At 31.5% G+C, this 23,344-nt stretch overlaps 3 protein-coding genes and 1 long non-coding RNA gene across 9 annotated transcripts; 3 read left to right on the top strand and 1 right to left on the bottom strand.

The window, feature by feature from the left end:
• Positions 1 to 2,027: 2,027 nt before the first annotated feature.
• Positions 2,028 to 12,233, top strand: LOC139091387 (cyclin-dependent kinase-like 4). Of its 5 annotated transcripts, XM_070641451.1 has the most exons (8): positions 2,028 to 2,424; positions 2,524 to 2,575; positions 8,618 to 8,807; positions 8,898 to 9,018; positions 9,076 to 9,211; positions 9,719 to 9,961; positions 10,020 to 10,152; positions 10,220 to 12,233. In XM_070641451.1, the coding sequence occupies exons 1-8, from the start codon at positions 2,406 to 2,408 to the stop codon at positions 10,472 to 10,474; spliced, it is 1,149 nt and encodes a 382-aa protein (XP_070497552.1). In that variant the 5' UTR covers positions 2,028 to 2,405; the 3' UTR covers positions 10,475 to 12,233. The 5 variants fall into 5 exon arrangements, with proteins under 5 accessions (XP_070497552.1, XP_070497551.1, XP_070497550.1 ...); XM_070641450.1 differs by having other exon boundaries at positions 2,028 to 2,575; XM_070641449.1 differs by lacking the exons at positions 2,028 to 2,424; positions 2,524 to 2,575 and adding an exon at positions 7,734 to 8,343.
• A 194-nt stretch (positions 12,234 to 12,427) lies between these two features.
• LOC139091390 (death-associated inhibitor of apoptosis 1-like) lies at positions 12,428 to 13,661 on the top strand. Its single transcript, XM_070641458.1, has one exon. It carries the CDS (start codon positions 12,467 to 12,469, stop codon positions 13,406 to 13,408), a length of 942 nt encoding a protein of 313 aa, XP_070497559.1. The 5' UTR covers positions 12,428 to 12,466; the 3' UTR covers positions 13,409 to 13,661.
• Positions 13,662 to 14,632: 971 nt separating this feature from the next.
• On the top strand, positions 14,633 to 22,285 carry LOC139091389 (death-associated inhibitor of apoptosis 1-like). Of its 2 annotated transcripts, none has more exons than XM_070641457.1 (2): positions 14,633 to 15,435; positions 19,516 to 22,285. In XM_070641457.1, the coding sequence occupies exon 2, from the start codon at positions 19,544 to 19,546 to the stop codon at positions 20,729 to 20,731; it is 1,188 nt and encodes a 395-aa protein (XP_070497558.1). In that variant the 5' UTR covers positions 14,633 to 15,435; positions 19,516 to 19,543; the 3' UTR covers positions 20,732 to 22,285. The 2 variants fall into 2 exon arrangements, with proteins under 2 accessions (XP_070497558.1, XP_070497557.1); XM_070641456.1 differs by lacking the exon at positions 14,633 to 15,435 and adding an exon at positions 16,876 to 17,038.
• On the bottom strand, positions 15,429 to 18,350 carry LOC139091391 (uncharacterized). Its single transcript, XR_011544502.1, has 3 exons — positions 18,211 to 18,350; positions 17,546 to 18,119; positions 15,429 to 15,883 (listed from the first exon to the last, which is right to left on the bottom strand). It is a non-coding gene; the product is annotated as an uncharacterized lncRNA (long non-coding RNA).
• Positions 22,286 to 23,344: the final 1,059 nt, after the last annotated feature.

Raw genomic sequence — 23,344 nt, forward strand, 5'->3', positions numbered from 1 at the left:
CTTTTAAAAGGGGGTCCTTAATTTTGATAATTTGGTTTTTTTTAGAAAAATGGAAAATTTTTCAAATTTTTTTCTTAACGAACATATTTGAAATTTCTTCATAACGGTCATTTTGCATGTGATAATTATGAATTTATTCAAACCGAAGACTCCTTGCCCTCAATTACTGAAGCAAATTCTTCATCACAATCAATTAAACTTTTTTTGCAGTAAGCTTTGAAAAAAAAAAACAAAAATAAACTTTTTGGGATTCGAAAAATTTTCATTTGTCATGTCTGGCTTCAAATTGTTAAAGTCTACTCGATATAATGCTGTGGGTAAGCTACCGCGAATTACAACAAAGATCAGGAAAACTTTTATTTTCAACAGAACTGACCCATTTCAATTGCAGACTTGACAAACTTTTATATTTCATCATTCAAGTCTGCAAAAGGTTTTAAATCCTCAAAAAGTATCAACTTACTAGACTCTCTGTACTTATAAGTGTAGTGAAAAATTGCTGGAAAAATTCTTCATGTCCAAAGGAAATACATAATAAAAAATAGTGGTAAGTATGTAGGTGATGTTTGGGTTTTTCCTTCTAAGGAATATGGATTTTTTGTAATAATCACATCCAAGGAAGTTTTTTTATTTTCTTTTGTTTAAATTCCATGCTAATGACATGAAAAGGAAATTCTTGAAATTTATTTCTTCCCCTTTTTATGTTTTTTTCTTTGTTTAAATTATGGTCAAGCATATTTTAAAAAAGAGGGCGAATAAATAATTGAGTTTATGCACACATGAGTTAATATTTGAAGAATCGGGGATATTTGAACGCTTTTTGGGAATCAAAAGTCAAATACAGCTTAATGACCTATTTGGAATTTTATGAGCAGTTCAATATAAGCTAAAGATGATTAGTTACGTATTGGTTTAAAACTTTAAGACTTAATCGAGTTTACAAAAAACCATTTGAACTAAAGTACGACTAAGAACAGCAGATCTTCATTTCCTGCATTTTAGATAGTTCTTATAGTTCGACAAAGGCTGCAAACCTCCATTTTTTGTCTGAAGATCTCCAATTTTCGATAAACCCAAGTTAAAACTAGTCATTAACTAGACATTGACTTGCCATTTACTACAGCAACACTTCAATTATGGAATAATGCGAAGCTCAACTAACACTCCGATCCTGAACAATTAGAATCCAGATTCGACGGAAAAATCCTTTTTGAAGCATATCGGAGTAAAACAGGCAGTTGATCATATTCAAATCTGATTATAAATTAGACATTTCACAGCAAATTACATGTGATCTTTATTCAAACTTTAGTTCCTATGCTCTGAGCTAATATGCTTATCACATATTCTGAGATGAATGCCTGACATTATTGATATTGAAACATTGAAATCAACACCATCATCAATATCAACATTGAATTAAAGGACTACAGATGACTCCTCATATTTATTCATGACAATAAAATGGTCATTGAATTAATATGTTCTAGTAAGTATCAGCATGCACAACTAAATATTCTACCAATAAGAATTAATTCATCACGAAACTATTATGCATGACCATTTCGATGGTCATAAATTCTTATTCCATTACAAAGAAGACCAACCTTTAAATTAATCCACTTAGTCTACCTATCAACAATACAAACTGAATGTATTGCATGCTCACATTAGTAGCAATTCTATTAATTATGCTATGAATAAGTTATTACAATATTGTTATGTCTAAAGGAATCATAAAGAATCTCTTATCTTCTAGAATGTCTTCCGTAAGGTCTGTGCCAACACATATAATTTCTGTGCAGTCAGAAAACATTAAGAATTCATTCTATATGTCCGCACATCTTTCATGACTTTTTTTAACCGAAAAAATTGTTCTGAATTATTAAACTGTATTTTTTGTAGTTTTTTTCTAGCATTTTCCAGTAGTTATGCTGTACACACGAAAAAAAAAAGCTCTTTCTTATTGTTTTTTTTCCTTCCTTGCATGTTTTAGTTTTCAACTGATTGTTAAGCAATACAGACATACAATAAGTTTTCTTGAGAATGATTTTGTAAGAAAAAGTAGTTGGAATGGGAAGCAATTAATATTCTGTGATCTTACAAGACAGTTTCATGACGATATAAGCAATAAATCAGAAGTGAAATTTAATTAAATTTAGTAAAAAGTGACGAAATTTTTTCGGAAGAAAAGCAAAATTTTATTCATTTTGTAACTTTGTTTAGTGTTAGTGCTTGTTGGATCAAGGATCAATAAACACTTATTTACCTACTCCGTGTATAGCAATAACATTGCACATATTATAGAAAAAGCACAAAAATTGAATAACAATAACAAAAATAGTAAACAAAGAAATTGAAGAGGAACGAAATAGTCAAGAGCGAATTAAATTCCTTAAATATCTATGGATAAATGGTTCGGCGGTGAGTTGAGATCTACAAATGCAACAGATTAGCTAAAACATCCAAAAAAAATGTGTTTTCGTTTACTTCCAATATGCGGCAATTATTCGGGAATAATAGGTGAGAAGCGGTTCTTTTTGTTTGGGAATCATTTGCCTTTATTACCGAGAAGGTAAGGATATATACATAATTGATTATTGTCAATTTCATTTCATTACTCATTATCATTAATTTAATTAACAATAAATGATGTCATTTCTCATCATTTACGGATAATCTTTGAAAATGTCATTTATTTATTTTTACTTTTTTGTATCCAAAACACAATGACTTGACATAAAATAGACCAAAAAAACATTATTAATCAATTATTTACAACAATAGAAAAGAAATTCACGTAATTTCATTTAACATGGATTTATGTCACGTGTCAGAAGCGTAGCCAGCGGAGCTAAATTCCTGGGTGTTTGGGTGGAAATGTGGCTCGTTTGGTTACATGTCTGTTACATACATGCACAAGTTGCTTTAAACAGGAGGTATATTAATCCTAATTGGTGACACATAATTGCAATTTATCAAATTTGTCAACTGTATTGACTTTAGCTTAGTTCAATCTTATTCTGTTGTCTTGGTCCAATACAAGGATGAGAGCTAGACAATGGGCACTGTGGAGAGATGAAGGTTTAAATGAGGATTGGGCCACACTGTCCAGCAACCTTAGCAATTTCTGGTAGTCAAACAGGTAAGAGCACTTGGCAAGCTGTTAAGAGGTCGTGGGTTCGAGTCTCATTGATGCTATACTGTAGGGAAGTGCTCTATGGTCTCTAGAACAGTGATGGACAACCTTTTATTGTTCGAGGTACCACTTGGTAGAAAAGCTTGACCGAAAACACACGGCATAAAGTTCTGGCCATTTCCAAAACATACTGGTGGCACACAGGTTACCCATCATTGGTCTAGAATCTTTAATTGTAAGGTTCCTTGTAGTAAGATTCCAAACAAACTCATCATGACTAAGCAATTTTAATCAAGATGTTGCATAACCTCGAGTTCCCTAAGAAAGTTACATAATAAGTAAACTGCCTTAAATCACTTACTGAAAAATCTCTTAATTTCCTAACTCTGATTTAATTTAAATTACTCTATCGACCCAATAACACAGAAATTCTCTCAGCAATTAAAAGTTTCTAAAATTGAGTAAATATTTTAACAAATTAACTTTCTGTTCAAGGTCTGTTTCCATACACAGCGCTTTATTGAATAATTGCGAAACTTTGTTCAAATACCAAACATAAATCCATTATCAAGATAACTTCACATAGAAAAGCAGTGAAGAAAATCTATAAGCAATTATGATATCTTATATGTTGATCAATATAATGGGGGGAAGAAGTACTAATTTTTTGATGTGCAGGCAACATTCAAGGTTAAATTTGCGTGTGTTATTTTTAAGTATTAAGGTATAAATGGAGGCTTCGAGGAAATCCGGAAATTAATTTGCACAAGTTGGATGATTGAGATCCTGTGGAAGCCTTCAGAGGTAGAAAAAGAACACTTTGGTAATGTTCTGTTCGTAATTTGTTTCCGAGGTGATTTATAAATATGAGATTATTAAGGATCTGAGGTTGTTTACTATGATGAAAGTTGTTAGAAGATTCTAAATTCAAACTATCATTAGGCTGTTAAAAGAATTTTGATGAAAAATCCAATTAAGTCTTAAAATAAAGCAATCAGACGTCATTAAATTGATGTTTACTCTAATTTCCAAAATGATTCATTCACTTAAAGGTCGATCACTAATTACGAATCGTGACAAATCGACTTTCTGTCACCAAAATTCCTCATAAGAGCGTTACGTAACAAGTGAACGGCCTTTGATGACTTACTCAGTTACTTCGCTGGTCTCTAAACCTGGATCCAATGTTAGCTGTCCTTTGCCAATTGCTCTTATGACTTCCAACATTTATATGGAACTGGATCTGAGAATATGTGACAAAAAACATTTTATTGAACCGAAATTCTGAGTAAAAATCCTATTTATTTGATAGACATTTGATAGAAGTTAATGACTTCATAGGAACGTGTCATGAAAAACGCCTAATATCAGTCAAATTATCAATCAATTTTTGATAATTAGACATTTAAAGGTCAATTTAAACTAAAACGTAGAAAAATCAAGCAACAGCACACAAATTCATAAGAAATGGATGAAAGGAGTTACCACTATTAGCATAATACCATAAACATTACTTATAGCCTTGATTACTAGTTTAATACATGAGAAAGAGCTCAGAATTGAAAAATTAAAACAAGCAGTTCAGCATGTAGACCATAAAATGTATGTTTAAGCAAATGCTTTTCAGGAATTATTCATACCTAGCGGAATGCGAATAATTTCTTGTTATTTTTTTAAGGTTAAAAGGATGAAAAATTCAAGAAAATGAAGGAAAAGAAATCCGTTTCTTTATATTCAATTCATGCTCCTTGAACTTAACTCTCAACTCTTTTAGCGGATTGGATGAAAAAATTGCGTTTCAATAAACTTCGCATGACTAGGTACAAAAAAAAAAGAAAATTCTTTTAAGAAAATTATGTGGGGAAAATTTTTTTGTTCTGTTCTTGTTTAGCAACAATGAAAAACTTTCTTTTGATGGAATTCCGTGACAATAGTCGAACGACTTGAACTCAAAACAAAAAAATTGCCGGAAACTTTTTATGTACAATTTAGTTTGAAAATCTAAAATCAATAATTGAGTAAATAAGAATGGGTTAGAGTTAATCCTTGACAGACAGGTTGATTAATTTATAAAAGCATAATTACAATTGTTGCTGTTGGAATCTCCTGTTTAACTTATGAATGTAGGAACTTATATGATATTTACTCATTAAAGATTGAAAACAAACTAAATTTTACAATTAAGGGGACTAACAACCTTAAAAAGGGGAAACCAACTAATTTTAATTACATATGTAGTTTGAATATAAAATGACCGTTGACATATTTTCAAAAGTTATTAAACATAAATCAATGTTTTTACTTACCGTGTAGTTTTTCATGGAAAACTCATGTATATAAGATAGTAATGAGGATATGCCGCATCATAAACATACATTTAGTCATAAAAAAATATGTAAATTTAAACATTCTCAAACAAAAGCAAATTGGGACAAATGAAATGAGCACACGACGGCATTTTATTATGATTTCTATTGCTACTATTTCAATACAATACTGATGTTCATGACGGCGCTATTCTGTACATGCAACGATAAATTTTACTTGATAACAATCAGATACTTATGACTAGTCTCCTTTTTCGCAAAAAAAGTGAAATGAATGAGAATGGCAAGAAAATTATTTTATACTTCTTTGGTGCCTGTAATTCAACCTTAATGTCTATTATTACGTTTAAGTAGTGCCATAAAGTAGCTAAAAAATTATAATTTGTTTGATCGCTTTTTTTAGCGCATCATTATTTTCACTAAATGGCAAACATCAGTCAACCATAAAAAAATGCTTACTTTCCACGTGATTTAAAGTTTGCTGAAATCAACCACAATAAGAATGTTTCGTGGCTGAAATATAGGTCTATCTATGTAAATGAAATGTTTATGATAAGTTTGTTGATTTGCTGTAAACTAGATTCACACAAAAGTTGAGGATGGGAGTCACGTTAAGGCTGTAAGCTTTGAATTGTGATGTGAAAATAAGCGTTGTTTACGATTTATTGATGATTTATTGCTTCTTTTAAAATAGGTTTTTGAAATTGAATCAAATTCAGACACTTGTGGTATTCTTAAAGCCTGAATTGTGGTAATTGTAGTTTAATTAAAACAACTTTCTTACGAATTTGTAATTTCACAACAATGTTTATTCTTCGAAGTTCAAAATTTGACTAAACTTTTGTATGAAAAGGGCTTTCAACTATGCACAATAAATACTATTCAAATCTCAAATGAACGTTATAACAGTCGCAAATCCTAAAATCAATAAAATTTCAATCCAAATTCCATTTCCGATAAAGCAACACTTTCACTAATTTCATTCATTATTCGATATGACTTTATTTTTAGAAAACATATTCAGCAAATTCGTCGCTAATTTTACTTCCACATTTAATGATCGTCTTTGCATACACAGGATTATTTTTAGATCCGCTAGTTTATTATAATTTATGTAGCAATTTGCATAACAAAATGTATATTTTGGGATTCATTAACATGAAATTGTAATGAAAATTAAGGGATAATTTTAAGGGATGTATAAAAAATGGAATAAAATACTTTATTTCTTTAAATGCCAGCCAAACCGTTATTCAGAAGTAATTTATGGCTCATTTGATGGATATACCTTATCTTTGATAAAAGGTTTGATCACTTGAGAACACGCAAATAAAGAATGTAGAAGTTCAAGGAGGTTTCTCGTGTAATTTGATGAAAAATCCTTGGAATTAGGTAATTGATCTATATCTGAAGGCTGCTCATAATTTCTAATTGCACCCAAAAGCTCCAATCGATGCTTAAAATGCAGGAAAGTAAACAAAACTTTGTAAATTTGATTTTCTCACTAGAGCCATAAAGAGAAAACTTTTAGTCTGTTGACATAAATGTTACCACCTTACCGTACCATTGAATGTAAAGTTTAAGTTTACCATCGAGACATAAGAAGCAGCAAAAAAGATTAAAACGAAAACTTTTAATTGACTAATTTTTAGCTCCGATAACGTCAATTAACGCTTCTTGAAATAAATTTTTCAGCAAGTTGCTTCTTTCATTCCAAAATCAACATTTCAATTACAATAAAGTAAAATGCGACATGAAACATGAACATTTGTAAAGTAAATACCGTTCAGCAAACTACAATTTATTTTGTATGTGAAAATAAATGTCTCGATTGGAAAGAAGAAAGGCAAGCAAACCCTTTCGAAAGTTATGGATGTGGTAAAATATAAAAATCATTTTTCTTCCATCCAACAACAACAAAAAGGAACGAAAATGCCCGAAAAAGTAAAAAGTTTACATCACGCAAAGTTCAAATGTAGTAAAATCGGCAGCAGTCAGAATTGATTGTTGGGAATTTAAGCAGAGAGTCAGAGGTAGTGTCTGATTGTATTGTACTTTAATCGAATAGTATAGAACGGTATGACTCAAATGTGCTCAAACCCCGCAATTTCGAGTTGTTGTAATGTTATCTGCTTGTTTAGATATTGGGTTGTCTTTAGAGCACATTGTCTTGGCTAACTGTCGTTTAATATTCAAATTATATTGACAGCAACAATTAGTTGATTACCCTTTTTGTAGTTGTTAGTTCCCTTCATATAAATATTAAATCTGTTTCAGATCTCTGAAGAAAAAATACGTTGTTATTAAATTAAATCCGTTAGGAGTCTTTAATTAAGCTTAATAATAAATAAGACAATCAAGCAATCTCAGTCAAGGATCTAGAATACAGCCTTTTCTGTGTTCTTATTCAATTTTTTAAGAGCACGAAAATGCGAAAATTGGCCGATATATTTATTTAAATAATAAATGACCGTTAATTTTTGAATTTGAAAATTCCGTTATTTTGTTCGTTTAAACAACTCTAATTCCATCATCGAAATACATTCAGAACTTAAAATAATTTCCAGTCAATTCCGATTGTTCCTAAATTCCAAACTGAATTTCCATAAACCACCCAATATGTAAATCCAAACTGTCATGAAAAATGCATGCGTTTCCAATATCCAACAACAATAAGTCTCACAACTCTTGCTTGTTTATGTTTGCTACCGCTGACGGTTGCTTATGTACATTACCCCAACACCAATTTACAGAACTACATACTCATAATTACTTCGTGGTGGAAAAAAAACTTTTTTTATCCATTTACGGGGCAGTTGGTCGTTGTGTTTCAAACAAAAAGGATCAAAAACGAAAGAAAGAACTTAAAGTGTTAAAGTAAAAAGAAATCAATAAATGTATAAAGGCTAGCTTTTCCTTACCATAATTTTCAATTTTTTTTTGCTTTCTCATTTTCTTCAGCCTCGTATATGTTTTGGTGACGATGTAAATTATTTTTTATTTGAATAATTTTTCATTCATTTCACATGCAGTGATTATTAGTTAAGCCTATACTTAATGATTCTTTTCCTGAATAATCACAAATGACGCAAAAAAACACAGCAGAAATGGATTTTTAACAACAGTAAATACGTCTTATTTTACATTACAGGTCGCGCGGAACATCAACAAGAATGGATCGATATGAGAAGTTGGCTCGCATAGGTGAGGGTTCATATGGTGTTGTTTATAAATGTCGAGACCGTGAAACCGGAAGTTTAGTTGCTGTTAAAAGATTCGTAGAATCGGAAGATGATCCTGCAATTAGAAAAATCGCCTTACGTGAAATTCGCTTACTAAAGGTATAATAAATTATATATGCTGCCACCTTTGAATAATTAATGTCCATTTTATTGATTTTTTTTTCGTTCCTTCCTTTTTTTACATTCTAGAATTTAAAACACCCCAACCTTGTGTGCCTTCTTGAAGTATTTAGACGCAAACGACGATTACATTTGGTATTTGAATTCTGTGAACATACAGTACTGCATGAATTAGAACGAAATCCTCAGGGTATGATTCACTTAGTCATTCATATTAAGCACATCGATTAATCATATTATTTTTTAGGTTGCCCAGATAATTTGACTGCTCAAATCACATATCAAACATTATTGGGTGTTAGTTATTGTCATAAGCAAGGATGTCTACATCGTGATATAAAGCCTGAAAATATTCTATTAACAGCACAAGGTCAAGTTAAATTGTAAGTCAAGTTTAAAACAGGAATTTAAGTTTTATTTCCCCTTTTCATTTGTAAATTGCATTTTTATGCGAAGCTACAAAAAGTTTTTTTTAGTTCCATAGACAAGAATGTTTGAACTTTTGGCATTTGACATTCATGACGGGGCACAATTTGTGGATGATTGTATAAATTATATAGACGCCGATTATTGATCTGAATGTAAATTTTTCGATTGAAATTCAATCCTTTTCAATAAGACAGTGGTGGGCAACATGTGTGTCGCGGCACCTAGTTCATGTGAACCATAAACCGTATGTCGTGTGCGATTCTAATCGAGGCTTCCACCAATAAGGTGAGCCGTCACAAAAGGTTGCCCACTCCTGCTATAGCTTGACATACTTCTAAATCCACCCCATCCGTCGCCCCATATTGTCATGAATATTTAACCACGTAAAATCCCCTGATTGTTGCTAAGGATAACACATTATTGTCATACCAAATATTAATTACATCAATAAATTCTTACAGATGCGACTTTGGTTTCGCAAGAATGTTAAGTCCTGGAGAGAACTACACAGACTATGTGGCAACGAGGTGGTATCGTGCTCCTGAACTCTTGGTTGGTGATACAAATTATGGAACGCCCGTTGATGTTTGGGCAATTGGTTGTGTTTTTGCTGAATTAATTCGTGGTGATGCTCTTTGGGCTGGACGATCGGATGTTGATCAGTTATATCTTATAAGAAGGACGCTCGGTGATCTTTTGCCAAAGTAAGTTGTGAATGTGCTTCTTTTAATAGAAATTAATGTTTTATTGGAATTCCAACAGGCATCTACAAATCTTTAGTCAAAATGAGTTCTTTAGAGGAATCTCCTTGCCAGTGCCGCCTACACTTGAGCCATTAGAGACAAAAATGCCCCAGCGAACCCTTCAAAATCCATATGCGATTGACTTTCTAAAGGTAAATTGACCTTTAATGGATATTTAATGACATATTGATTATATCCTTAATTTATTTACTTCCGTAGAAATGTCTAGATAAGGATCCAAATAAAAGGTGGTCATGCGATCGATTAATTCAACATCCGTACTTTGAGGATTACATTGTAAAGTCTAAGGATCAGGAACAGAACTCTGCAAGCTTACCCGACAGCAGTCGACAACGTGAAAAATCAAAAATTTCACAGACATCACTGCCGACGCTGGTACAGCAGGAAAGTACATTTAAGAATCAAAAAAATACGTATTCACGAGCTGACTTCAATCATTTACCGACGATTTGAAATTGTACAATATCATAAGTAGCATTTAGTTCCCAAATTTTTATGTTTTGGATGTAATTTCTGTTCCCCCTTCAACATTTCTACTCTGCCTGTAAAAATACAAATTAATGGAAGTGATGATTGAAAATGAGTCAAAAGAAGAGAATCTGACTTAAAATATATTAATATCATGATCAAGGCTTAGAGCAACGAGTTTTAGGTCATTAAAAATTACTTGATAAAAGAGCAGTGAGTTGAGTCACATAAAATGATAAGAGAAATGACAGTACCTGTATAAAGCCTTACTACTAAAATAGAAATTGCAGAAAATCTTGATTAAAAAAAAATCAAGTATCGTCAGTAGATTTTAATGACCAAAGACTCTTGGCCGTAGATAAAATAATATTCTTCTAAAAAATATCTAACCTTAACAAAAACATTATATAAGGCTGATTAAAGCTGATACAGAATATCTTGGCATATTTTTGCTAAAAAAATACTTAAAAATTACCTACTAAAATCAAATATAGAAGTTAAGGATGGTGATGAGATTGTTTGGATTTTGGATGATTAGGATCCTAATTGGTGAATTGGGGATATGCTTATGTAGTTCGTCTTTAAGTATCCATCATCTGAATGAGCATATTCTAGATTCAATGGATTCCGGAAACATGCCGGAGTCAAGTCGGCTAATAGCCAGATTTTCGGCCATTTCTACGCAATTTGTAATCCGAGTAACCCGATTAATACATATTTGAATGTTGTCAATATGGCAGCCAAACGGACTGCATAGCCTTTAGCTATATTATCCACTTGACCATCTTGTGAACGACATTTAACGTAGGTCGATCGTCCCGAGTGACACAGGCTGCCATTAGTAGACATCGTGTCTATTTATGAACTTGACACTCGTGCATATTGACATGTTGAAACTTGTTATGAAATACCACCTTTAAAATTAGACATGCGGTCGTCTAATGGCAGCTTGCTCCACTCCCGTTGGTATTGGTGTATTCACAAAATTCCATGTTTTGTTGAGACATATTTTATAGAAGATTTAGACTTAAAAATGGAATGTTTTTGTACTTATGCTATAAACATAAAATAATTCAGATAATCCGTAAGGGTGAATCATTGTCAAAAATTCTATGTGTGCTCAGAACTGTTCATGTCCTAACATGTTTGATTCTAACAAAAGAACAAAGATGCGCATTCTAAATTCACATTTTGACATTTAAATATTTTTGTGTCTGATGATGCCATTAAAAATTAACACATAATCCGAGTAGACATAGGGCATAGTCATAGAGCGTAGACAGAGACATAGACCATGCTCTAAGTAAGTACTTTAAGCTTACTTTCTTTTATGAGAGTACTCAATTGTACTAACAAAGCCCGATCAGCACACATTGATATGATGTTCAAATGCTGAAATTAATACGTCATGATGACAGTATATTAAGACCCAAGAGCAAATCATTTGACAATTTTAATAATTTTGGTAAGGACAGCATTTGAATATGTGCTGATCTCAATCAGGCACCAATTCACCTAAAAACAACCAAAATCCAACAAATCTCAATGCCAACCTTGACTTCATCTATGAAATTTATCGTTAAAAATCTAACTCATGTCCGTCCTTAACTGTAGAATCCCCTTTTAAAATATTTATATGGTTCTCATTTGTTTTGTAAAGATTCGTTGAAAATTCTGCCGTCCAGAAGAAAAAAATGTGTTTAAGCTTGAAATAAAAGTTGATATAATGAGCTAAATTTTTTTATTAGATACAACCTTAAAAATTGCGTTTTAAACTTAATTGTTTTTATTTTTTCAAGCTATAAACAGCATGTGTAAAACATTTTGCGACTCGACGTTGTTGATCAAATATTTTTTTTTGTTAACTTATCATTAAGAGTCGACGATAAGGCACCTTATCTTATCTGTCATTTTGATAAATATGGCTGACAACAACAAGCTTCAATTTAGTAATGTCTAAAATTTAGAGCAGAAAGTATGACTACTCACGTTCGTAGACGGTCACTAGTACAAAGCTGCTTCATTAACACTACAAAGTATGATTTGAGTAAGGAAAGTGATAGGAGAGCCTCCTTTATTGAAAATGGATACTCAAATGAAGCTATATCCATTGAGGATTTAGCACTAGTTGGATTTTACTTCTATAAAAGACCGGATGTTGTGAAATGTGTATTCTGTTATGTAACACTGGAAAATTTTGAGAATGGAGATACAGCTATTGGTGAGCATCTTAAATTCTCACCAAATTGTCCACTGCTGGCTAAACGAAGATCAACTGGAAATATTCCAATCGATGATAAGCTATTCACTCAACGAGTTCCAGTGAGTTGTTACGATGAATGCGGACCTACAAAATCAAGAAGGAACAGTAGGCAAGAACTATTAGAATATCCTGAATACAGATTGTTACAAAAAAGACTCAATTCATTTGAGACATGGCCAGTTGGAATCAAACAAAAGCCAATAGAATTAGCAAATGCTGGATTCTTTTATAGTGGACAATCAGATCTAGTAATCTGCTTCACATGCGGTGTTTACCTTAATCAGTGGGAAAGTACAGACAATCCATGGGTCGAGCATAAAAAGCTAGCCACAAAAGAGTGCAATTACCTTACATTAAATCAAGAAATTCTCAAAAAAGAAGAGGAAAAGTATGAACAGTTCAAGAAACTACAAGCTACCGAAAATGAAATTACAGCCTTAAATATTAACGATAAAGAAGAAGTAAGTGCTGAAAAAAACGAAGCAGAACAGAATTTTGAGACTCTTTGTAAAATTTGTTTGGAACGGAAATCACAAGTTATTTTTTTACCATGCCGACACGTCGCAGTTTGTGGTTCTTGTGTCTTTGGAATTGACGACAAATGTCCAATATGTAGAACGGAAATAAAGGAAAAAATTCAACTTTATTATGCATAAAGTCTGTTGGAAATTATTTGGATTTCATTTCATGGTCTACTGCTGGGTGGTGGATGATGTCAAGGAACTAGATGCAGTCAAGACAATGGATGCAATTATAATTAGAACAATTTGGTTACCAAATTATGATCTCAAAATATTTGTATTGTAGTTTTAATAATATGTGATAAATTTAGAATATAAGATCTATTGCTGATCAATTTATGATTTAAGATTTTTGAATAAAATTTGATGTACTTTTGATATCTTAAGGAAGATTAACTGGAGTTTATAAATTCTTTAGATACACTATCAAGTCTTATCAAGACTTTTGATAAAAATAATTCTATTTTTATGCAAAAGCTGGCAAAATCCTCGTTCAATGACATCTAAAACCTATTTTATATAAGCTATTCATATCTTTGAGATCCAGTGCTGTATCAGGAGCGATTAGCGGTTAATAGCTGTTTAACGAGTTAGAGATGTGCGCGTGTCATCTGCACTCAATAAGGCTACACTTTGAAGTGGGGCCATAGACACTCTTTTGATGACATTACTGCCTGTAACCTACAAAAGAAGGCTGTAAGCAGAGTATTCACTACATATTAATTGCCAAAAGTTTAAGAGAAAAATTGCTCATGGCGCGATTCGAACCCATGCTCGCAGCATTATTGCAATAATTAACTATCGAAGTACTAAATAACTCAGCCACCGAGGCACTTCAACTCATTTGGTTCATGTAGATTAAGACTTAATATATCAAACCAAAAATTTAGTACCAGTAACGTCTTGAGCAATAAAAAGTAGACAGGAAGGAAACTTAATAACCTCAAAAATTCGTGAATGGACGTTGTCGATAGAGACAGTATTATACTTAATATTGGGAACTGGCTGACGAAGCCAGCGATAGATCCATATTCAGATGCCATCTGAGCAAGGTCATGGGTAACAATTGATCTGTACGGCCAGCGAAATAAGTGAGTAATCACATAACAAATATTCTACTAATTAAGAAAAGTCACACTTTCAGTAGCTTTACCCTTGCAATCTGTTAATTCCATTCCTTGAAATTATCACATTTTATAGCACATGACTAAACGTAAATGAAGTTAAGTTTACGATAAAATATAAGGAATCATCAATAAGCTCTAGAAACTGAATGAATTGCATTCCAAATAAAAAATATTTTCACAATTGAAAATTTGAAGTATTAAGGCAGTACCTTATCTAATCATTAAGAAAATAGACGCCTTTGCTTTTTCTGAGTAAACAATTTTTTCAATTGCCATCCACTTGAGCAAGTGCAGCACAGAATTACAGTAAATTGTAAAAATTCTTCTGAGAATGAAATATAATCTGCAAAAACAAAAGGCTGACGTCATCTAAGGAATCCCAAAAAAAAAGCCATTAAACATATAGAATTTCGCAATTCATGCTTCGATGAGCAGCATAAAAATTAAGTCGCAGTAAAAATTCGTATTGTCATTTTAAAGCCCTCGAATCTCTCAATTGAATTTAGCCGAACAATTGCGCACGATGTGTTGAATAGATCTCGTGTATAACAAGCAATGCTAGGGATTCCCAACAAATTGCAATAATTCAACGAAACTAGATCAGTTCCTATATATAGCACAGAGCATCTGTTTTAATATAAAACTTGAATTTCGGCCCACATCTGCCAGAAACCCTACACATATAAAAATTCGTTTGGGAACGAGGGGAAGTACAACACATACATAAGAAAATACTGTATTTAGAGAAAAAGCGGAAGTACTTCTCTCTGCTGCACGAGAAAATATTCCATAGAACTTTTTCAGTTAGGCTTGAGCAACGGTGCGCGTTAGTCAAAAAATCTATAATTTCTAATAATTTTTTTTCAGTATTAAGTGACATTAGAACTTATTGTACCTGAACTATCGTGTATCTAAACTATAAAGTGACATAAAATAATAAAAGTAACAAGATAAACAAGAATTTATTGACAATAATGAAAAAATAAACAAAAAATTCGCTTAATTTTAACTTTTTGAATTGTGGACATAAAAATGGTAAGGATTGGTTCCAATAAAGATAAGGACACCTTTAGTCAATAGTTAAAACAATTGTTTACATCTTAATAAACATCAACAAAGATTTGTAAAAAATGTTAAGTGCGTAATAAGAAGAAGAAGACGTTCATTCATAAAAAAAATCAATACACGCATCTGCAGATGTTTGAATGTATTTGCATCTGTTTATTATCGATGGATATAGAAGGCCGAAACAATTATCTCAATTATTCAAAACAGCATCAAATGATGAAAAAATATTCTCGTTATTGTTTTTATGGATATTTTTGGATATAAAATTATTCACAATTTTAATTTTAAACTCGAGAGTCATGAGAAGTAAAAAATATTCCATTGTAAATGTTCAAGCGCCATATGTACGTATAGTGCAGTTGTGTTGGTATTGAGCAGCTGCCTTTGAATCTTGCGCAAGTATTGGAGTCGTTTTCTGAAAGAAAATTGGATTGAGTGGATTTAGAGCGCATATTTAATGGCTGGATGCTAGATTTTGTCGTTTTTGGAAGATTACTTTGTTAAATTGGGTGAATTTTTATTGAAATTGACAATTTTTGTTGAAATTTGTCAATTTTGAAGTTATTATGTATAAAAATTGTCTTTAACCAATTAGTTAGTATTGGAAATTAAGTCAATAATGCTTATTTACAAATAAGTATAATTAAAAAACTTCCTTACGGATTAAATTAAGAATAATGTTTATTCTTTAAAGTTTAAAAACAGGCTGAAATATTTTTATTGAGGGAATAACAACTATAAAAGGGGAAAATCAATCAATTGTTGTTGTAAGTTTAATTTGAATATTAAATGACAGTTGACATATTCTCAACAAATGTAGAGTTGCATATTATTCAAATGATTCAAAGAAGGTAAAGGAAACGAATTTGCATTCTTCAAGGTCCAAATGGATACGATTTATCAGTTCTTTGAAACACAAAAATCCCAACAAATTAAATAGTTTGTTTCAAAAAGTAGAAAAGGAAATTTTGGCTTGGGGTACTAAATACAGAAAAATTACGGGCATTCCTAATTCCTCAGCATTATTTAGATCTCCACATCTCAGTCATGAAGACAATCTCTAGTTTATTTTCTGAAACGAGCACCGCAAACTTAAAATTTCGATTAGCAATTATTCCTGGATCAATTTTGTCAAATGTATTATTTACAAAAAAATCAGAACTTATTAATGAATTTAATAAGTGATAAGACATCATGACTAATACAATATACTTCCCAAAACAACAATCTCATTAGAAATGTCTGCATATTGTTAAACAAATACGGAGAAAAACACATGCAAGAAAGAGATAAGAAAACGGACGTACAAAGTGAAAAGCAAACATGACTCACAGACATCCAAAACAAGCTAAAATCTAGTACGTTCTCTCTACGATGTGTTCAAACAACATGTTCGCTCAGTTCCTCAGTCTCTAAGTGAAACTCAAAGTTACATAAACGTTAAAAATTTTATTCACAAAACAAAAACTTTGAAAAAAAAGTAAAAAAAAATATTTTTGGATTTTTCTTATCAAAATTATGCTCATTGTCGTTTGATAACAAAGTTTGTGGTGTTCTGAGCTATTAAAAGGTGAATTTAAAAATTAGTGTTTGCAAAAAAATTTATGCCAACTGTACATTCAACCCATATATAAAAAAAAGACTGAATGAGAAAATCGAGAGAGAGAAAAAGTTTCCATTTTGAATTTCATGTGAACCTTGTGACTCAATTATTAGCTTAATTTAAATACACTTTTACTCTACTTTAATGTCTCTGATTTGAATATAATTTTGGATTTTTAAAAATAGCAAAAAATATGAAAATTTGCAAATGTTTTGAGACGAAATTTATCGATTTTGTTCATGTCCTATTGTTGTCTGGATCAAAACAACAGAATGTGACCTTTCATTATCAAAACTTCATATGAACTCTAAAATTTGTATTAAATTCTAAGTGAATCATCAAAGAATAATGGAAAAATGAGTTTCTTAAAGTATAAAAATAAAGCGATGATGGTGGTACATTTATTATGAATTAAGACGAAGGCGAAGATTAAAGTAAAGTATAAGAAGAGAAGAAATATAAAAAAAAACTTACCAAACAACATTCCATTTGGATCGCAGACTTTCAATATTTTACAGACACAAGCAAGGAATCGTGAAGTATTATACACTGCCATGTTTTGTTGTCTAAAGAATAACCACAGTCGAATTGGAATATATGATGAAGTTTTAAATTACATGTTTTCAAGCTTGTTTAGATCTAGTAGATTAAAGTCCATAGTATTCTAAAAGTAATTTGCAATGCAATTATGAGCCATAATGAGCATCGATAATCTGCATTAACCATCCCTAATTAAGATTTTTTGCTTATTTTTAAACCAAAATTAACTCAAATTTTTACAAAAAATTCCAAAAATAAATAAATCCGTCCCTACCCAATGCTGCACTGCACAAACAGTACAAATATAGAGTTTCTCATCAGTGAGGTCGTTTCATTAGTATTCCGTTGTTTACGATTGAATATTTCTGACATTTCATTGTGTTAGTATCTTTTACTCAAGTATTGAAACTTTTTTATTCAAGTTGGATATTTTTATGATTTTTTTATACGTGCAGACTGTATCTAGAAGCTCTTATGGCTCTATGAAATGTCAAATATAGATCAAATGCTAGAAATATTAATCATTAGACTTGAAATTATCAGAAAAATGTATAGATTAACACAAAAGATATCGCATACCTACATGATTTTGTACTTACATGTTTCGGATTTCTTAAGGATCTTCTTGGAAGGACGAATATCACGAAGTAGAAGAAAGAATGTCCTTAACGAGAAACTGCGTCTTAAACGAACAAATGGCATTTCCTGTAAACAACGTTTCTTTATATTTTTGTGTCTTTATACTTTTGAACTGAATTGGTATCAATTGTTGTCTCTATAAAGTAATCAAATAATATGATCCATATATAAATTATCCTTGGTATGTCTATATGCATTCTTTAATAAGAATATGAAACTCAAATGGAATATTTTGTTTAAATTTGAAATTCCATTTGGTATATAAACAGTGGTGAAGGCAATTATCTCAAAAACCACATTGATAAGTGCTACAAAGAAATACTTTATAAATGAAATTTAATACATTTTAAATTATTTTAGATTAAAATATTCTTATGAACTTGTTTAATACAGTCACTATGACATAATTTAAAGTTTTCCAATGAGAACTTTGATTATATTATGTTCGAATTAAGAATCTTTATCTTTTTCTGGCTATTTTCTCATGATGTCATCAGAATGTATGAATTCTTGTTGTTTATTTGCTCTTGTTCTGGATATTTTGTCCTTCTCAATGTCAAATCTACGTCAAATGAATAAGATTTGGCTTAAAATTGCAATTTGAACTAATTTTGTTTATATTTTCAATTCAAATCAAAAATTTACACTTCAATTTCAAATTTTCCGTTACGCAAATTAAGAAAATCTTAATTCCCCTAACAATATGGCGAAATACAATAAATGAATTCCATTCAACCATCTCAAATTACAAATTTTCACAGTAACCATTCAATAAATTTGCCCATTCAAACACAATTTAAACAAAATCCATTGAATGCAAATTAATATTTTACAATATTCGCATAGACTTACTAAAATTCACAAGAAATCTTCGTCATCATCCTCATATTTCTTTTGTTTAGCTTAAGCATTGCCATTTAAGCAAGTAGCATACAGAAACTTGAGATGGCAAAATGAAAGTTGAACTTTTACAAATATTTTCACGGAAAGTAGGTGATGATCCTTCAGAGAATTACTAACTGAGCATGCAATTGCATTGTTTTGTTCCAGTTAGATTCAACTGCGGAGATATGTGCATTATGCAGTCTCTAGTTGATCTCACTTCTCAGAAAATGTTGAATTAAATGTTTTTAACTAACTTTGAATTACTTACATGACTAAAACTATAAATCTTTGTCAATCTGTATTATCTCTCATCATTACAGCACCAAAACATGATAATAATTATTTTAATCAACATATCCCTTCCAATTGTTTCATTACAGAGTCACATTATATATTCTGTTTCTAAAAATGAAGATCGCTCAGTTTAATATGGGACTGCCTAACGTATTCGGCAATTTAAGATATATTACAAGCCGCGACATAACTGACAATTCTGGTGATAAACGAGATAAGCACATGTCGGAGGCTCCGTCAGGTCGAAATCAACAGATAACGGATTTAAATATCGAAGCTAATAGATTAAAGACATTCGATACATGGAATGTTCCGTTTATCAATAAGCAAACATTAGCATTATTAGGGTTCTATTACTATGGTCCAGAGGATCTAGTTAAGTGTTATTTTTGTGGAGTAGAAATTGGAATGTGGGAAGATGGCGATGATGTATTAACTGATCATATGAAATGGTCACCATCATGCAACTTTATTCGTCGTAATCGTACCAACAATGTACCCATTGATGCGTCTCTTTTGAATCAGATATTACCACCACCACCAACAAATGATGTTTATGGGGCTGTAGAACGTCTTACAAATACAGTCAGTGAGGGTTCAATAGAATCAGTTAGCGAGGACGATGTACACATGTATCAGCATTCATTATATGATGAAGGTGGCATTGAAGCTGTTTTACGTGGTGGAAATCATACAACACAAAGTAGACCAACAATTACAAAGCCAGAATTTCCCGAATATGCTGTCGAGGCTAAAAGAATCGAATCATATACTGATTGGCCAAAATTAATTAGACAACGACCACAACAATTAAGTGATGCTGGATTTTTCTATACTGGAAAAGGTGATCGAGTATTATGCTTTAGCTGTGGTGGTGGATTAAAGGATTGGGAAATTAATGATGATCCATGGGAAGAGCATGCCAAGTGGTATGGCAAATGCGAATATTTAAAATTAATGAAAAGTCCAGATTTCATTACAAAAATGATTGAATTAGGAAATAAGGAAAAGTTTTCAAGTGATGAAGTTGGATCATGTAGTTCACAATCATCAGGATCATCACTTCGTGGAAGTAAATCAAGTTCAACAGAGAAATTATCACAAGATATGGAAAATAAGTCTGATGAGGAGGAGGAAAAGAAAGATTCAAAATTATGTAAAATTTGCTATGCTAACGAATACAATACAATTTTCCTACCATGCGGTCACGTAATAGCCTGCGCGAAATGTGCATCAAGTGTCACAAAATGTCCTGCATGTCGACAACCTTTCGAAAATGTCATGAGAGTATTTTTCTCATGAAACATCGATGTCAATGAGGACAAAAATGTTAGGTCTTGAAGTTGAATGACTTTGACAGACGAATGTGCTGGATTAATTTATTTATTTACAATTTATCTCGCATAAAGGTCACTTGTCTGTCTGTACATAACACAATTTATATCAACTATAGACTTTTATTGATAACTATTAATATTTTTGAGTGATGAGAAATTTTGAGGAAGCAATCATTTAGTAGCCAGTGTTGCAGTCATACTTATACACAATTCTAAGCCTTCTGTGCTTAATATTGTGATCATAAGTTGACTATCAAGTGATTTTATGATGATCTCTTTCTACTATTATTGAAGTGCATGTCGGTCGGCTACCAAATGACTGCTCAGTTATTTCTTCATCACTCGGAAATTGTCTAATAACAGCTTTGACTTATGTTTCTTACAAAGCTTTATTGCACTAGTTTCATTGTTTGTGACACTCACAAAGATGATACCCGTCGAATGTAAAGAATACACTTTTTGTGACCTCATCGGTCGATTAATTCATGATTATATAAGATTAACTAAGAAATCTAATTAGAAACGATAATTTAAGATGATTAGACAGTAGTGTCCTGGTCGAGATAGCTGCACGAGTTGCCATTTTGACGTCATGTTTGGATTTGTACTTAAAATTTAATTATAGCTGCTTTATATTCATTATTCAAGCAGCTGCTAATGAGTTTTAAGTAAATGTCTGACATGGCGCCATGATGATGACATTTGAAACTGTCTCGATCGGGTGTAGAGCATAGTTCAATCCTTTGTTATTTTTGCCAATTCTATGGCAAGTTTCTTGAGAAATGAGTATGAGTTTTTAAGTATTTTAAGATGAAATTTTCATTTTCTTTTATATTTTTTACAAGAATTTGAAAAATTTTCAAACTGAACAAAAAAAGGAACCTTTGAACTATGTTTTGGACCAAAATCAGAAATGTGAAAATTAAAAAGTTTAAGATCGAAATGTGACAATTTTGTGAGATTGAAATTAGACAGCCAATTCCTATATCAGGTCGAATAAATTTTACTTCTAAGCATGCCTTATGATAATAAACCTCAAATAAATGGTTATATCCATAGCTGAACTATTTGGTTCAGTCATTGACATCTCATAAAATTCATCACATTTTGGTTGACGATTTGGTAATTAAAATAGAATTTTTAATATAAGTTTAATTAACTTTTTATTAGAATTTTACTGAAACAGTAAAAATTTTATAATTTTTAATAATTTTTTCGTACAAAAGGACATGAAAATCCTTACAATAAGTTTAATTACACTAGTTTGTTTGTTTATATTCAATTAGAAGCCCGTTAAAATGTAACCTAGACTGTGTAAATCACCATACCTAAATGTTATTAAACAAATCAGGATTTACATCCTGCAAATTCATATTAAAATCCATAATAATGTATGTGAATCATGTCTATCAATAATTTTTTTTGCAAAACATGCTCTGTATTTTTTTAAAAACACTAAAACTTTTCAAATCAAAGTAAACTATGGAAAAATATTAAAAATTTGAAAAAATATAAACAAGCCATGACTTTTAATTGTTTTTTTGAGTCGCAGTTCTGTGATTTTCACATTTTCAGGTGATTATTCAGCAAATTTCTTGGTAAACATAAACAAATCTTCGCCATTTTCAAGGTCATAAATTAATGACGCAATTTTATTATAGCCTGAGATGCTAAATATAGTTTCCTTGATGACTCATCGTTCGTGACGTTTCTTAAGTCATTAAGTGAAAGATTTATTGAGTCGAGAATTTAAAGTGAGAATGGTTCCCAAGCTTTTGGTATGGTTTCTGGTTAACATAAATGTCATGCTGCTTTAAATAAGATTGTGTGTCATTTCGGATTGTCCAGTCGATGGATGAGGTCATTTATTGGTGGAATTGGGTATTAAATTACTGGAATTTTTAAGGCATAGACGCTAGATTGTGTTTTTTGATGCTTTTAAGTGCATTAACTACATCTGGATCTCTAGAATTGTCAATTCTGATATTCTAGCTACATCCCAGATGTAATTTGCATACTTGTAAATCTACTGTTTTGAGAATGTAAATCAATTGACTCATATGCTAATTTTTGAATCACGAGTTGATAATTGACATACAATCTGTCACTCAGCTGATAGCTGAATATCATCTGTACGTCACCCAGTTATCAGTCATACTATTAGACAACAAAATTAAGTCATTTCATGATTCAAACTTGAAAAATTCTGAATGAATCCTAATCTTTCAAGTCTTATTGCAGTGGTGGGAAGCCTGTGTGCTGCGACATTCCAAAACCAGTATGATTTTGGATGGGATTTCGTCATATTCGCGTACGTATACGTATTATTCGCGAATCTAAAGGAATTGTCTACCACTGACTTACAGAAATGCAGCCAGCCTCAACAAGTCATGGACTACAAAAGTCAATTGCATCAAAGATGCGCTCACCTTAGTCCACATATCTCAAACTTATCTCATCGAGATCAACAAAAATTCCTCGTTTCTGAAATGAATTTTAGAGGAATAAAAACAAGTTTCTTATTTTACATTCAATTCCAAGAATAAAGAAGCAAACGAATGAAAAAATAAATATAAGA

Source organism: Chironomus tepperi, unplaced genomic scaffold, assembly GCF_022539635.2.
Source record: "Chironomus tepperi strain 1889 unplaced genomic scaffold, CSIRO-AGI_Ctep_v1 contig_244, whole genome shotgun sequence".
Classification (NCBI taxonomy): domain Eukaryota; kingdom Metazoa; phylum Arthropoda; class Insecta; order Diptera; family Chironomidae; genus Chironomus; species Chironomus tepperi.